We start from the raw sequence: 12,440 nt of genomic DNA, 5'->3' as shown, positions 1-12,440 counted from the left end.
CTGGGCAACAGTGAGAACCTGCCTCTTAAAAAAAGAGGAAAAAATTAACGGGACATGGTGGTACATACCTGTAGTCTCAGCTACTTGGGAGGCTGAGGTGGGAGGATTATTTGAGCCCAAGATTGGAGGCTGCAATTGTGTCACTGCAGGCTTGGTGCAGAGCAAGACCTCATCTCTAAAACACACACACACACACACACACACAAAGCCATTTGAACTCAGAGTTTACTAAATAGGTAAGTGTTTGGGGTATATATTCCAAGCAACAGGAAACATGAAAAAGTATAATGTGTTTAGAAAATTGGAAGTGACAAAGGGCAGATTTATTTGGGGGCTTTTATAATAGTCCAAGTGTCATAAGTTGAATATACTGGAGATAAGAGTAAAGTGGGCCAGGCATGGTGGCTCATACCTGTAATCCTAGCACTTTCGGAGGCCAAGGCAGGAGTATCACTTGAGGTCAGGAGTTCAAGACCAGCCTTGCCAACATGGCGAAACCCAGTCTCTATTAAAAATACAAAAATTAGCTGGGTGTGGTGGCACACGCCTGTAGTCCCAGCTAATCAGGAGGCTGAGGCAGGAGAATTGCTTGAATCTGGGAGGCAGAGGTTGCAGTGAGCCAGGATCCCATCACTGTACTCCAGCCTAGGTGACAGATTGAGACGCCATCTCAAAAAAAAAAAAAAAGTAAAGTGCAGGTGATTTTAATATTTAGAAGATAGAATTAACTTTGTGTAAACAGTGAAAGAAGGATGGAAATGAAAATTGATGCCCAGTTTTCTGAATTGAGTGCCTTAGTAAGAATAGGTATATCAGTCAGGGTTCTCCAGAGAAATAGACTTAATAAGATATATATATATATATATTTATTTTAATTATAAATGTATTTTAAGTGGTTGGCTCATGTGATTGCGGAGTTGCTAAGTTCAAAATCTGTAGAGTAAGCAGCAGTCTGTAAACTCGGACAGGGCTTGGTGTTGCAGTCTTGGGTCTGAAATTTTTGGGCAGAACAGCAAACTGGCAACTCGGGTCGCATTTCTGTGAGTCTATAAGTCCTGAGTCTTGAGGAAGAGTTCCTCCTCAGTTTTTGCTTTTTAGCAAGACCTTCAACTGATTGGATGTAGCCCCTCCACATTATGGAGGGTAATTTCCTTTACTTAAGGTCAGCTGATTAGATGCTAATCAATATGCAAAATACCTTCAGCAATGTGTAGACTATTTTTTGCCCAAACAGCTTGGAACCATTGCCTCACCAGGTTGACATAAAATTTAATGATCACAATGGGGAATATAGGTGCTGAAACATTTCTGTGAATAAAAATACATTCTCTGTTTTGTGTTTTGTTTTTGAGATGGAGTTTTGCCCTCGTCACCCAGGCTGGAGAGCAATGGTGCAATCTCAGCTCACTGCAACCTCGCCTTCTGGGTTCAAGTGACTCCCCTTCCTCGGCCTCCCAAGTAGCTGGGATTACAGGAGGCCACCACCATGCCTAGCTAATTTTTGTATTTTTAGTAGAGACGGTGTTTCACCAGGTTGGCCAGGCTGGTCTCAAACTCCTGACCTCAGGTGATCTACCCACCTCGGCCTCCCAAAGTGCTGAGATTACAAGTGTGAGCCACTGTGCCTGGCCTTTTTATCTTTTTTTTTTTGGACTGAGTTTCGCTCCTGTCGCCCAGGCTGGAGTGCAATGGCACAATCTTGGTTCACTGCAACCTCAGCCTCCTGAGTAGCTGGGACTACAGGTGTGCACCACTACGTCCGGCTAATTTTTTTGTATTTTTAATAGAGACAGGGTTTCACCATTTTGGCCAGGCTAGTCTCAAACTCCTGACCTCAGGTGATCCTGCCCACCTCAGCCTTCCAAAGTGCTGGGATTATAGGCGTGAACCACCGTGCCCGTCTTTTTTTTTTTTTTTTTTTTTTTAACATGCTCAACTGAGGCAACAGTGGGTGGCGTTTAGTTAGGTATGCCCAGGAGGCCCATTGAAATGGATTCTGAAATTTAGTTGAGAAAGAAATATCTAACCGGGCGCGGTGGCTCACGCCTGTAATCCCAGCACTTTGGGAGGCCGAGGCGGGCGGATCACAAGGTCAGGAGATCGAGACCACGGTGAAACCCCGTCTCTACTAAAAATACAAAAAATCAGCCGGGCGCGGTGGCGGGTACCTGTAGTCCCAGCTACTCAGGAGGCTGAGGCAGGAGAATGGCGTGAGCTTGCAGTGAGCTGAGATCGCACCATTGCCCCCCAGCCTGGGCGACAGCGCGAGACTCCATCTCAAAAAAAAAAAAGAAAAGAAATATCTAGTGGGTCAGTGGTTCCAAAATAATAAAGTTGAAACCGAGCTTTGGATGAGATTTCTAGAAAGTGGAAAGCAGAGTTTAAGAATGAAACTCGGAGGATCATGTACAGAAGGAGAGATGTCAGGAGGAAAGTCACAGAAAAAGAGACTTGACAGCATACCTAAAATTTAATGAGAGAGCATGGAAAAAACAACATTCAGTGTGCTTTTTCCTGTTCTTTCAGCAACACCAATCAACACAGAAGATCCATGGATGGAGATTTCTCCTCACCAACAATCATTTCTGCTACGGACACCAGCTAGTTGTCCTTTAACTCATTTCTGACACTCTCCCAGAGGTTGAGTGCTCCCACAGGTTAACTGCTCAGTCCCCAAAACTACCCTCTACCATGCCCCCCACCAGTACAGGCCTGTGGACTTCAGCCAGAAGGCTGACTGGCTTTAAGTTGGAGTTCCCACCAACCCTGTCTTTGGGTTTAATTTGCTAGAGCAGTTTACATAACTCAGGGAAACGTGTTTACGTGTATATTATAAAGGATACAGATGAAAAGGTGCATAGGGCAAGGTATGGAAGAGGGGCAGGGAGCGTCTATGCCCTTCCTAGGTGTGTCACCCTCCAGGATCTGCTATGTGTTCAGCTATCTGGAAGCATTTTGAGCCCAATCCCTTTGGATTTTTTTGGAGACTTCATTACATAGGCATGATTCATTAAACCACTGGCCACTGGTGATCAACTTGACTGTCAGCCCATCTCCTCTCTCCAGAGGTTAGGGGATGAGACTGAAGGTTCCAACCCTCTAATCATGACTTGGTCTTTCTGGTGACCAACCCCCATACTAAAGCTGCCTAGAGGCTGCCAGCCATCAATCAATTATTAACATACAGAAAGGCGTCATTTTGGAGATTCTTATGATTTTGGGAGTTGTATGCCAGGAAACAGGGTTGAAGACCAAATACATGTTTTGTAATATCACATTTTTGAGAGACACAAATTTGTTATTTTTTTCCACAAACCTGATTCGGCTCCTGTGATTCCTATCCTAGAGTGGATAGTGTTGAAAACAAGTTTTGAGTAGTATAGTTTTTTATCCTATGTACAGTCTTTCCTGAAGCATGTCTGTATTAACTGACAAATGGAATAAATGCTATTAAAATTCTATTGTGTGTTACAAAAGACTTCTATACAGATTCTATTGTGTGTTACAATAGAGTTCTATACAGATTCTATTTTATATTAGTATATGTATTTTTTCCCTTTAGCTTTATTTTTCTTCAGTAGTTGGAATTTTGAGCTCATATGTTAATAGATTTTCTTAGTAGTAAGAGGTACCTTAATATCTTCAGAGGATAGGTTGTGATTTTTTGCTTTTTCTGTGCTAGAAGAAATACCTTTGGGAAGGGTCCTCACAAGAAAGATGAGAGGGAGAGAAATGATCTTTGATTTTAACTTTTTTTCTCTTATTCTATGATGTAATAGAAATCTTTTATGCTCTCATTTGTCCTCTGTTGACACAACCTGTTGAATAGGTTGACACATCCTTTTGGAAACTCTCAATATTTGTAATGTGTTTTGAGATTTTGACTCTAAACATTGAACTTTTCCTTTGCTTATTAAGGAAATTTGATCCAATAGGAAACAACACTAAGTTTTAGATCCCAGAATGTTGACCTGAAAAAACTTTTAAAGTAGAAAAATTATTCCTTGGGTTGGTCTAATATGGGAACTAAAAGTTGGGAGAAACTAAGTGGTACTTTCTAAACTATTACCTTAGAAAAAATATAGGAAATCTTAAGCAGCGAAACAAATGTCTGTTTATTTTCTATTTCAGAAGATGAAGCATTTTAAGATTCCCATTTGATTAGTTTTGCCTGAGTATTCCAAGATGCAGTGCTGATTTTTATTGGTATGCTGATCCAGAAGTTTGTGTGGGAAAACTGTATTAAAAACAAATTCTCGTGGTAGAATTTCTCTTTATTTCAAAAAAAGTACTTTTTTCAGTAGTATTTATTTGGCGTCTGATATTTATACATTGTTTTTCTTAATATACTGGAGGGAATAAAGAGGATGGGATTGGTTGTCCTGAGCTTACATTCTAAGAGGGGAAATACTATACGGTATTCATCTATATGTGGACATTTGCAAGCGCTGCATTTATGTTTCACTACTGGAGAATATTTTCTTACAGCTACCTTATTGAGTAACCAAGTTTACTCCTTTAAACTACTAGGAAAAAAGTAACCATTTTATTTTATAGAGGACTCTACTGTCGTTTAAAATAGTGAATATTATCTGAATTTTAAGATTCTGGATCATTAGCAGGACTGTCATTGGTGCACTTTTGAGCTCCTGTGCTATTTAGATTTACTGGAATCCTTTTGACTTCTTGTCAGCATTTCTGTTTTTTTCTGTTTTTCTTTTTTCTTCTTGTCAGCAGATGGGAAAAATAGAAAAGTAGATGTTTTAAAATTCTGTTAAGAGGAGGAAACAGGTGTGCCCAAGGCTAGGTGCGAACCATTGAGGGGCAGAAGCAGGCAGGCACGCCTGGAGCCTCTACCTTTGGGATTGAAGTCTTCACCCAACATTTCTGGCATCTCAGATGTGAATCCAGTTGGAGCAACCCTAAGAAGGCAAGCAGCTGTTGCTGCAGCAGCCCTTGGGGAGGCCCCATCGCTTGGGCACGGAGGAAGGCTAGCCGCATGTCCTCTTGTGGGAATGGGAGTGTACCACTGGACAGGTTTCACTTTCCCTGGTTTCACTTTCTGTGGTTTCAGTTACGCCCTGACACAGTACAATAGGATATTTTGAGAGTGGGAGAGACACCGCTTTCATGTAACTTTTATTGTAGTATATTGTTATAATTGTTCTATTTTATTATTGTTAATCTCTTACTGTACCTAACATACAAATTATAGATATGTATGTTAAGGAAAAAACATATATATGGTGCAGTTACTATCTGCAATTTCAGGCATCCACTGGGGGTCTTGGAATTATCCCCTGTGGATTTGGAGGGACTACTGTACGGGTAATCAGAGGTTTAATGTAGAAAGTGTGTTTTTTGTTTTGTTTTGAGATGGAGCTCTGTTTCTCAGGCTGGAGTACAGTGGCATGGTCTGGGCTCACTGCAACTTCTAGCGATTCTTCTGCCTCAGCCACCTGAGTAACTGGGATTACAAGCACGCACCACCACACCCGGCTTTTTTTTTTTTTTTTTTGTATTTTTAGTAGAGATGGAGTCTTAATCATGTCAGCCAGGCTGGTCTTGAACTCCTGACCTCAAGTGATCTGCCCACCTCAGCCTCCCAAAATGAGCTACTGCTCCCCACCAGTTTCTTTCTTTTTTTTTGAGATGGAGTTTCGCTGTTGCCCCCCGCAATCTCCGCTCACTACAACCTCCGCCTCCTGGGTTCAAGCGATTATCCTGCCTCAGCCTCCCGAGTAACTGGGATTATAGGCATGCGCTGCCACACCTGACTAATTTTTGTATTTTTAGTAGAGACAGGATTTTGCCATATTGGCCAGGCTGGTCTCAAACTCCTGACCGCAAATGATCTGCCCACCTCAGCCTCCCAAAGTTCTGGGGTTACAGGCAGGAACCATCATGCCTGGCCTAGAAAAACATGTTGACTGGAAGCTTTGTGGCTCTTCAGAGGGGAATATTATTATTTTCTGATTTCAGAATCATTGTAGCCCATGTAATTTCTGATACTGATGTGTCAGCAGCAGAACATTTCTGGTTCCCAATTGCTAGTGACTCTAACCTTCCATCCTGACTGCTATTGGGGCAGCAACTGCCACACTCAGGTGAAAATCACTGTACAATGAAATTAATCATCAATTGGCAGGGCATGGTGGCTCACAGACGTAACCCCAGCACGTTGGGAGGCCAAAGTGGGAGGATTGGTTGAGGCCAGGAGTTTGAGATCAGTCTGGGTAACGTAGTGAAACCACATCTTTACCTAAAAAATAAAAAATTAGAGACTGGGCCTGTTGGCTCACACCTATAATTCCATCGCTTTGGGCAACACGACAAAAACCCCTATCTACTGAAAAGAGAAAAGTACAAAAATTAGCTGGGCATGGTGGTGGGCATCTGTAATCCCAGCTATTCTGGAGGCTGAGACAGGAGAATTGCTTGAACCCGGGAGACAGAAGCTCCAGTGAGCCAAGATTGCACCACTGCGCTCCAGCCTGGGTGGCACAGCGAGACTCCGTCTCAAGGAAAAAAAAAAAAAAAATTAGCCTGATGTGATTTGCTCCTGTCGTCTCAGCTGCTTGGGAGGCAGAGGAGACAGGTTGATCACTTAAGTCCAGGAGTTTGAGGTTGCAGTGAGCCGTGAGCTGTGATTGCACCACTACACTCCAGCCTGGGTGACTGAAACCCTGTCTCAGAAAAAAAAAAAAAAAAAAAAAAATCTGCAAATGGGTGAGTTTCAAGAGCCAAGTGTCAGGCCAAGGCACGGACATAGCTTCACAGTGTTGGAAGTCAGTGACAGAGTCTTTCAATAACTACTGATTACAAACATTTTAAGGGCATTTTTACAATTCTTTCGTCAAGGGAAGCTGGGGATATTCTGTCTACATCAGGTATTCTGGTGTGACTTTTTCTTTTGTGGAGCTTTGCTTTCTGAGTGAGACCTTCCCAAGTGGCCTGGAAGGCCCTGTGTGGCTATAACCTCTTTTATTAATGAGCGTAGTATCTGTTCGGGTACAGCGTCTGGTCAGGGACACACTGTGGCCTTTCCTGTGATTGTCCACAGGGAAGAGACTGAAATGCAACCCATAAAAAAAGTCCCATCAGGTTGAATTGACAGTGCAGGTTTGCACTGTACCTTTCCCATATGTGGTTAAAATGGAAATCTCTTTTCAAGAAAAGTTTCATAGGAGAAAAATTTATCAGAAACATTCTGTTTAAGGAGGAGAGAGGATAAGGTTTACTGCCTGTAATAATATGCATGGAATATTCTGCTGTAGGGAAGCCATAGTGTTTATATATTTTTCATTTTAATGAGCCGGGTCCTTATCTTCTTCTGTGTGTGTGTGTGTGTGTGTGTGTATATATGTGTGTGTGTGTGTGTGTGTGTGTGTGTGTGTGTGTGTGTGTGTGACGGAATTTCGCTCTTGTTGCCCAAGCTGGAGTGCAGTGATCATGCAATGGTTGCATGGTCTCGGCTCACTGCAACCTCCACCTCCTGGGTTCAAGCAATTCTCCTGCCTCAGCCTCCCGAGTAGCTGGGATTATAGGTGCCTGCCACCAAGCCCGACTAATTTTTGTGTGTGTGTATGTGTGTGTGTGTATATATATATATATATATATATTTTTTTTTTTTAAGTAGAGATGGGGTTTCATCATGTTGACCAGGCTGGTCTCGAACTTCTGACCTCACTCAGGTGATCCGCCCAGCACTTTGGGAGGCTGAGGCGGGCAGATCACCTGAGGTCAGGAGTTCAAGACCAGCCTGGCCAACATAGTGAAACCCCATCTCTACTAAAAAAAAATAAGAAATTAGCTGAGTGTGGTGGCACATGCTACTTGGGAGGCTGAGACAGGAGAATCACTTGAACCCGGGAAGCAGAGGTTCCAGCAAGTCGAGATCACACCATTGCCCTCTAGCCTGGGTGACAAAAGTGAAACTCCATCTCAAAGTAAATAAATAAGTAAAAATAAAAAGTTGTTAAATATTCAGAACTGCTAACCCTAGAGCATCCGATGTTAAGTTAGCATGGTTCCTTCCTAGTATGTGTGTAAGCTGAGTTACTACCATAATCCGGTTTAGATACCCTGCTTGTTTAACAGACTTAGGCCTTTGAGGCAGTGGATTGTGGGGTAGTAGGTTAGTTAAGAGAGAGGTAGGTGGTCAAGTGTGGCAGACATGGCATTTCGAGGTACTTGGGAATGTGTGCTGTTGGCTCTGGTGGTGCCCCTGCCCAGCAATGCTCTGCTTTCAAACCGTGTGCACTGTGGAGCAGGCCCTTCTTGCTGGTACCTGGAGGGTGGATCATGTCCAGCTGCCACTATTCAGGAAGCTGCTGGTCTGTACAGCCTTTCCTTCCTGCAGTCTTTGCCGGGGACCTTTCCTTTTGTGTTAGGTGTGCCGTATTATCTGGAATAATACTTGAATGATACTTGACATTTTGTTTTTTTTTGTAAACATTAAAAAAATTCTTTTTGTTGCTTGTTTTGAAACTTGTAACTTTTTTCTTCTCAGGAAGATGATTTTTAATGTTGCATTGTTCATGATACAAACTCGAAGCAACAGTATCTGGAAAAATGTCCTTTTTTGCATTTTGGTAAACAAGCTGTGTTTATTTTTAAAAATTCTATTTATAGAAAGAATAAAAACATTGAGTAAGAGCATGCTGTCCTCTGGCTGAAATAAATGAAATGTAGTGAATGGACCTGGACATTTATTTTGGTTATTGAGAGCCCTTTTTGCTCATTCTCCAAGTATTTATTTTGACTAAAGCTACTGTGTAAATGACTTCGTCATTGAAGCTTACCTAGTAAGATAAGTGCTACTACCTGTTTTTTTTTCTACATACCTATAACAAAACCAAGGAAGAAAATTGAATATAAAGTTAACCACAGATACAAAAATATACTTAAGTGGGGTTTCTGGTGATGGGAAAGATGGAGATGTATTGATGATTGGAACTTCATTTCATATCAGGAACAGAATGTTGAGGGAGGAGATAAAACAAAAAGTCAGTGTTCAGATTAAAGTATATTTCTAGACAATATGTAATATTGGGAAGGGTATTTAAAGTTTCTGCTAAGTGACCAGCTATAGTTATTAAGTTGCAGTGCCAGTTTCCCCAAGGAAAAATGGAGAAATCGTATTTCTGAAGAGGTGGTCAGTTTCCATATTACTAGTGTATAATTTTAGTTTGAATGAAAGGGAAACAAATAATATCTCTACACTTGTTTTTTCCTGTTTATATAATTAGTATATAATCTCAGCATTTATTTGTATGAAATCCAGAAATCAAGTAGATTTCTTGATTTACCTTTTATGTATATTTTCTCTTCCATCTAGGTAGACATTACATCCAAGAGGAAATAATCCAGGCAAGGAAGCACAAGCTAATCAAGATGTGTAGTTCTGTGGCTGCCAAGTTGTGGTTTTTGACAGATCGTCGCATCAGGGAAGACTATCCTCAAAAAGAGATTTTACGAGCACTGAAGGCCAAATGTTGTGAGGAGGAACTGGACTTTAGGGCTGTGGTGATGGATGAGGTGGTGCTGACAATCGAGCAAGGAAACCTGGGTAGGTCTATACTAAGTGATCTTTTAGATTTTTACCTAGAATATGATGAATCTGCATGTTTTAGGAATAATTAGGACAGAGGAATTCGTAGCCTTGTCATTACTAAGTGTTTTTTAATTATAAGGTCTAATATATTTTATGGAAGTAATATAAACAATATTTATTAACTTTATTAGGAAACAGTTGTGAGGGAAATTAAAGATGACCTTCAAAACAGATAAACAATAAAACAAAGTAGGCACATGCCTGTAGTTCCAGAGGCTAAGGTGGGAGGATCACTTGAACCCACAAGTTCAAGTCCAGCCTGGACAACATTGAAGACACAGTCTCTGAAAAATAAAAGTAAAAATGATTCTCAAGTTCCTTTCACTTTTACTGTCTTCTAGTTTTAAAATACTTTGTTTATAAGGTGCTCCTAAGGAAATTTGTATCTTTGGAGGTTCTTTCATTAATACTTGATTAATAAATCCATGTGATTCCTTTTTATAAAACACTTTATACATGTAATATAAACTAATATGGTTTTTCTTACAGGTGAGTGTCTTAATGATTTAACTCAATTGGTGATAAATATTTCTAGTATTTTTAGTATTTCGTATTTGTTTTAGTACTATAGGGGAAGATATCCTGGAAAAGTATAGAAATTCTTTAGTACTGATTTTCAGGAAACTCTTAAATTTTTGCTTTTGAAAGTTTTATGGCTTACTGTAGCTAAATTGGTAGTTTCTGTCAGGGAACGTTATATGGTGTCATATAAATGGACTTTTTGACTGACTTTCAGAAAATACTTCATAATTTAATGATAGTATAAATACATTTTAGATCACTTTCTTCCTTTGTGACTAGAATTACACTGAAGCCCCATGATTTAATTTCCTAATCAATGAAATGGAGAAAGACAGTTATTGTGAGAATTAAGGCTATGCAAAGTACAATAAAATCTTACCTTTATCTGCCCTGGTAGGATAATTTCATTCATAGGCTAACAGATCTAGAATCTTGTCTAAATTAAAAATGTTACCATAGGTTGAGTATCACACTAAGTATTATCTGTTAGCAAACATCACTTTTATTTTCAATCCTCTTGTAACATTTATTTCATCCACAGTACTTTTGATCAGTTATTGTTGCCAAAAATGTTTCTTTGTTGTTTCGCTTAAGTGGATAAGTACTCTTGTTCTTTTTTTTTTTTTTTTTTTTTTTTTGAGACGGGGTCTTACTTTGTCACCCAGGCTGGAGTGCAATGGCGTGATCTCAGCTCACTGCGACCTCTGCCTCCCAGGTTCAAGCAAATTCTCCTGCCTCAGCCTTCTGAGTAGCTGGGATTGCAGATGTGTACCACCATGCCTGACTAATTTTTGTATTTTTAGTAGAGACCGGTTTCACCTTGTTGGCCAGGCTGCTCTCGAACTCTGAACTCAAGTGATCCACCTGCCTCGGCCTCCAAAAGTGCTGAGATTACCGGCATGAGGTACCATGCCCACCTACTCTTGTTCTCTTGAATGTACTGCCTTTATCAGGATGATGCTCACTATTTTATTTTCAGTGTAATTATCTTTTCAGTATATATTGCCTGGGTCCAATACCTAGTTATTTATATTCAGGAAATCTGGGATGAGAGTCTATTTCATTATTTCATTAAGTTTTTTGTTTTTTGTTTTTTTTTTTTTGAGACAGAGTCTCGCTCTGTCACCCAGGCTGGAGTGCAGTGGCCAGATCTCAGCTCACTGCAAGCTCCGCCTCCCGGGTTTACGCCATTCTCCTGCCTCAGCCTCCCGAGTAGCTGGGACTACAGGTGCCCGCCACCTCGCCCGGTTAGTTTTTTGTATTTTTTTAGTAGAGACGGGGTTTCACCGTGTTAGCCAGGATGGTCTCGATCTCCTGACCTCGTGATCCGCCCGTCTCGGCCTCCCAAAGTGCTGGGATTACAGGCTTGAGCCACCACGCCCGGCCTTCATTAAGTATTATTTCAGCATTTACTATGTGCTGGGTAGTGGTATGGTATACAAAATAAAATATAGTCTCCTCATGTATTCTAAAGGATAAGGTCAATATTAGTCAAATAATCACACAAATAAATGTGAAGTTATAACTTTGGTAACATATGAATGAAAAGTATGAATGTCACTTTGCACCCCTCTTACATCTGTGACCAAGATCCTTGATCAAATCAAGGTAAATCTCTAAAACTCAATATTTGTGACATACTTGTTCAGTTTACACAGGTTTTTCAGTATAAGTGTATGTAGTTATTATTGAAATTGGAGTCAGAAACTCAGACACTTTATTGTATTGGGAGCCATGTTCTTGAAGTCTGCATGAGAAGAGACATGCCAGTGTAAAACGTTAGTTCACTCAACACCGCTCCTACAAGGCTTCTGGTGGTTGGAAAACCAAAGGCTACAGCCATAGATCCTTATGAAATCTAGTGGCTACTAAGTAATAACACAAAACGTGGGAGGTAGAAATGGGCATTTCTATTTTTTAAAAGTGTGTAGGTTGAAAAGGATCTGGGGTTGAAAACCATTGCTCTTGATATTTTTCCCAGTTACCTAGTGAACATTTTCACTTCATTCTCAGGTGGCATTTCTGTGTCATTCTATCACAGTGGAACTTACTTTTTTCCATCAAAACTGTCTTGTTATTTCAGCTTCTCTGTCTGTGTTTGTAATATCACCTTTCCCCCGTTGACCTAGTCTTACCGTTAACATGTCTTTTTTTTTTTTAATCCTCAAGAGCCAGTATGCTACAAAATTTTGTTGCTTTTTCCTTCTAAGCCATAAATGTTCTATCTTCTCACTATCCTGGGTCAGGCTATCATAGCTTCAATTTTTTTTTTTTTAAAGACTAAAAGTGAAGTTTTAATTAA

General features: G+C 40.5%; 1 protein-coding gene across 50 annotated transcripts in view; it reads left to right on the top strand.

Annotated features, from left to right (window-relative positions):
* The window catches only part of RIMKLB (ribosomal modification protein rimK like family member B), a 104,681-nt gene that overhangs the window by 24,881 nt on the left and 67,360 nt on the right, over positions 1 to 12,440 (top strand). For 32 of the 50 annotated variants that reach the window (XR_012420023.1, XR_012420018.1, XR_012420022.1 and 29 more), the window contains one exon: positions 9,341 to 9,571. Coding sequence is in view for 19 of the 50 variants with exons in the window: in XM_074006280.1 (XP_073862381.1) it covers positions 9,397 to 9,571 (175 nt within the window). In the remaining 31 variants the exon portion in view is untranslated. The remainder of the gene's footprint in view (positions 1 to 9,340; positions 9,572 to 12,440) is intronic. The other 18 variants (XR_012420006.1, XR_012420005.1, XR_012420003.1 and 15 more) reach the window with 1 other exon arrangement.

This window comes from Macaca fascicularis, chromosome 11 (genome assembly GCF_037993035.2).
Source record: "Macaca fascicularis isolate 582-1 chromosome 11, T2T-MFA8v1.1".
Lineage (NCBI taxonomy): Eukaryota > Metazoa > Chordata > Mammalia > Primates > Cercopithecidae > Macaca > Macaca fascicularis.
The sequence above is the reverse complement of the archived record's forward strand: the minus strand, read 5'-3'. Positions and strand labels throughout refer to the sequence as shown.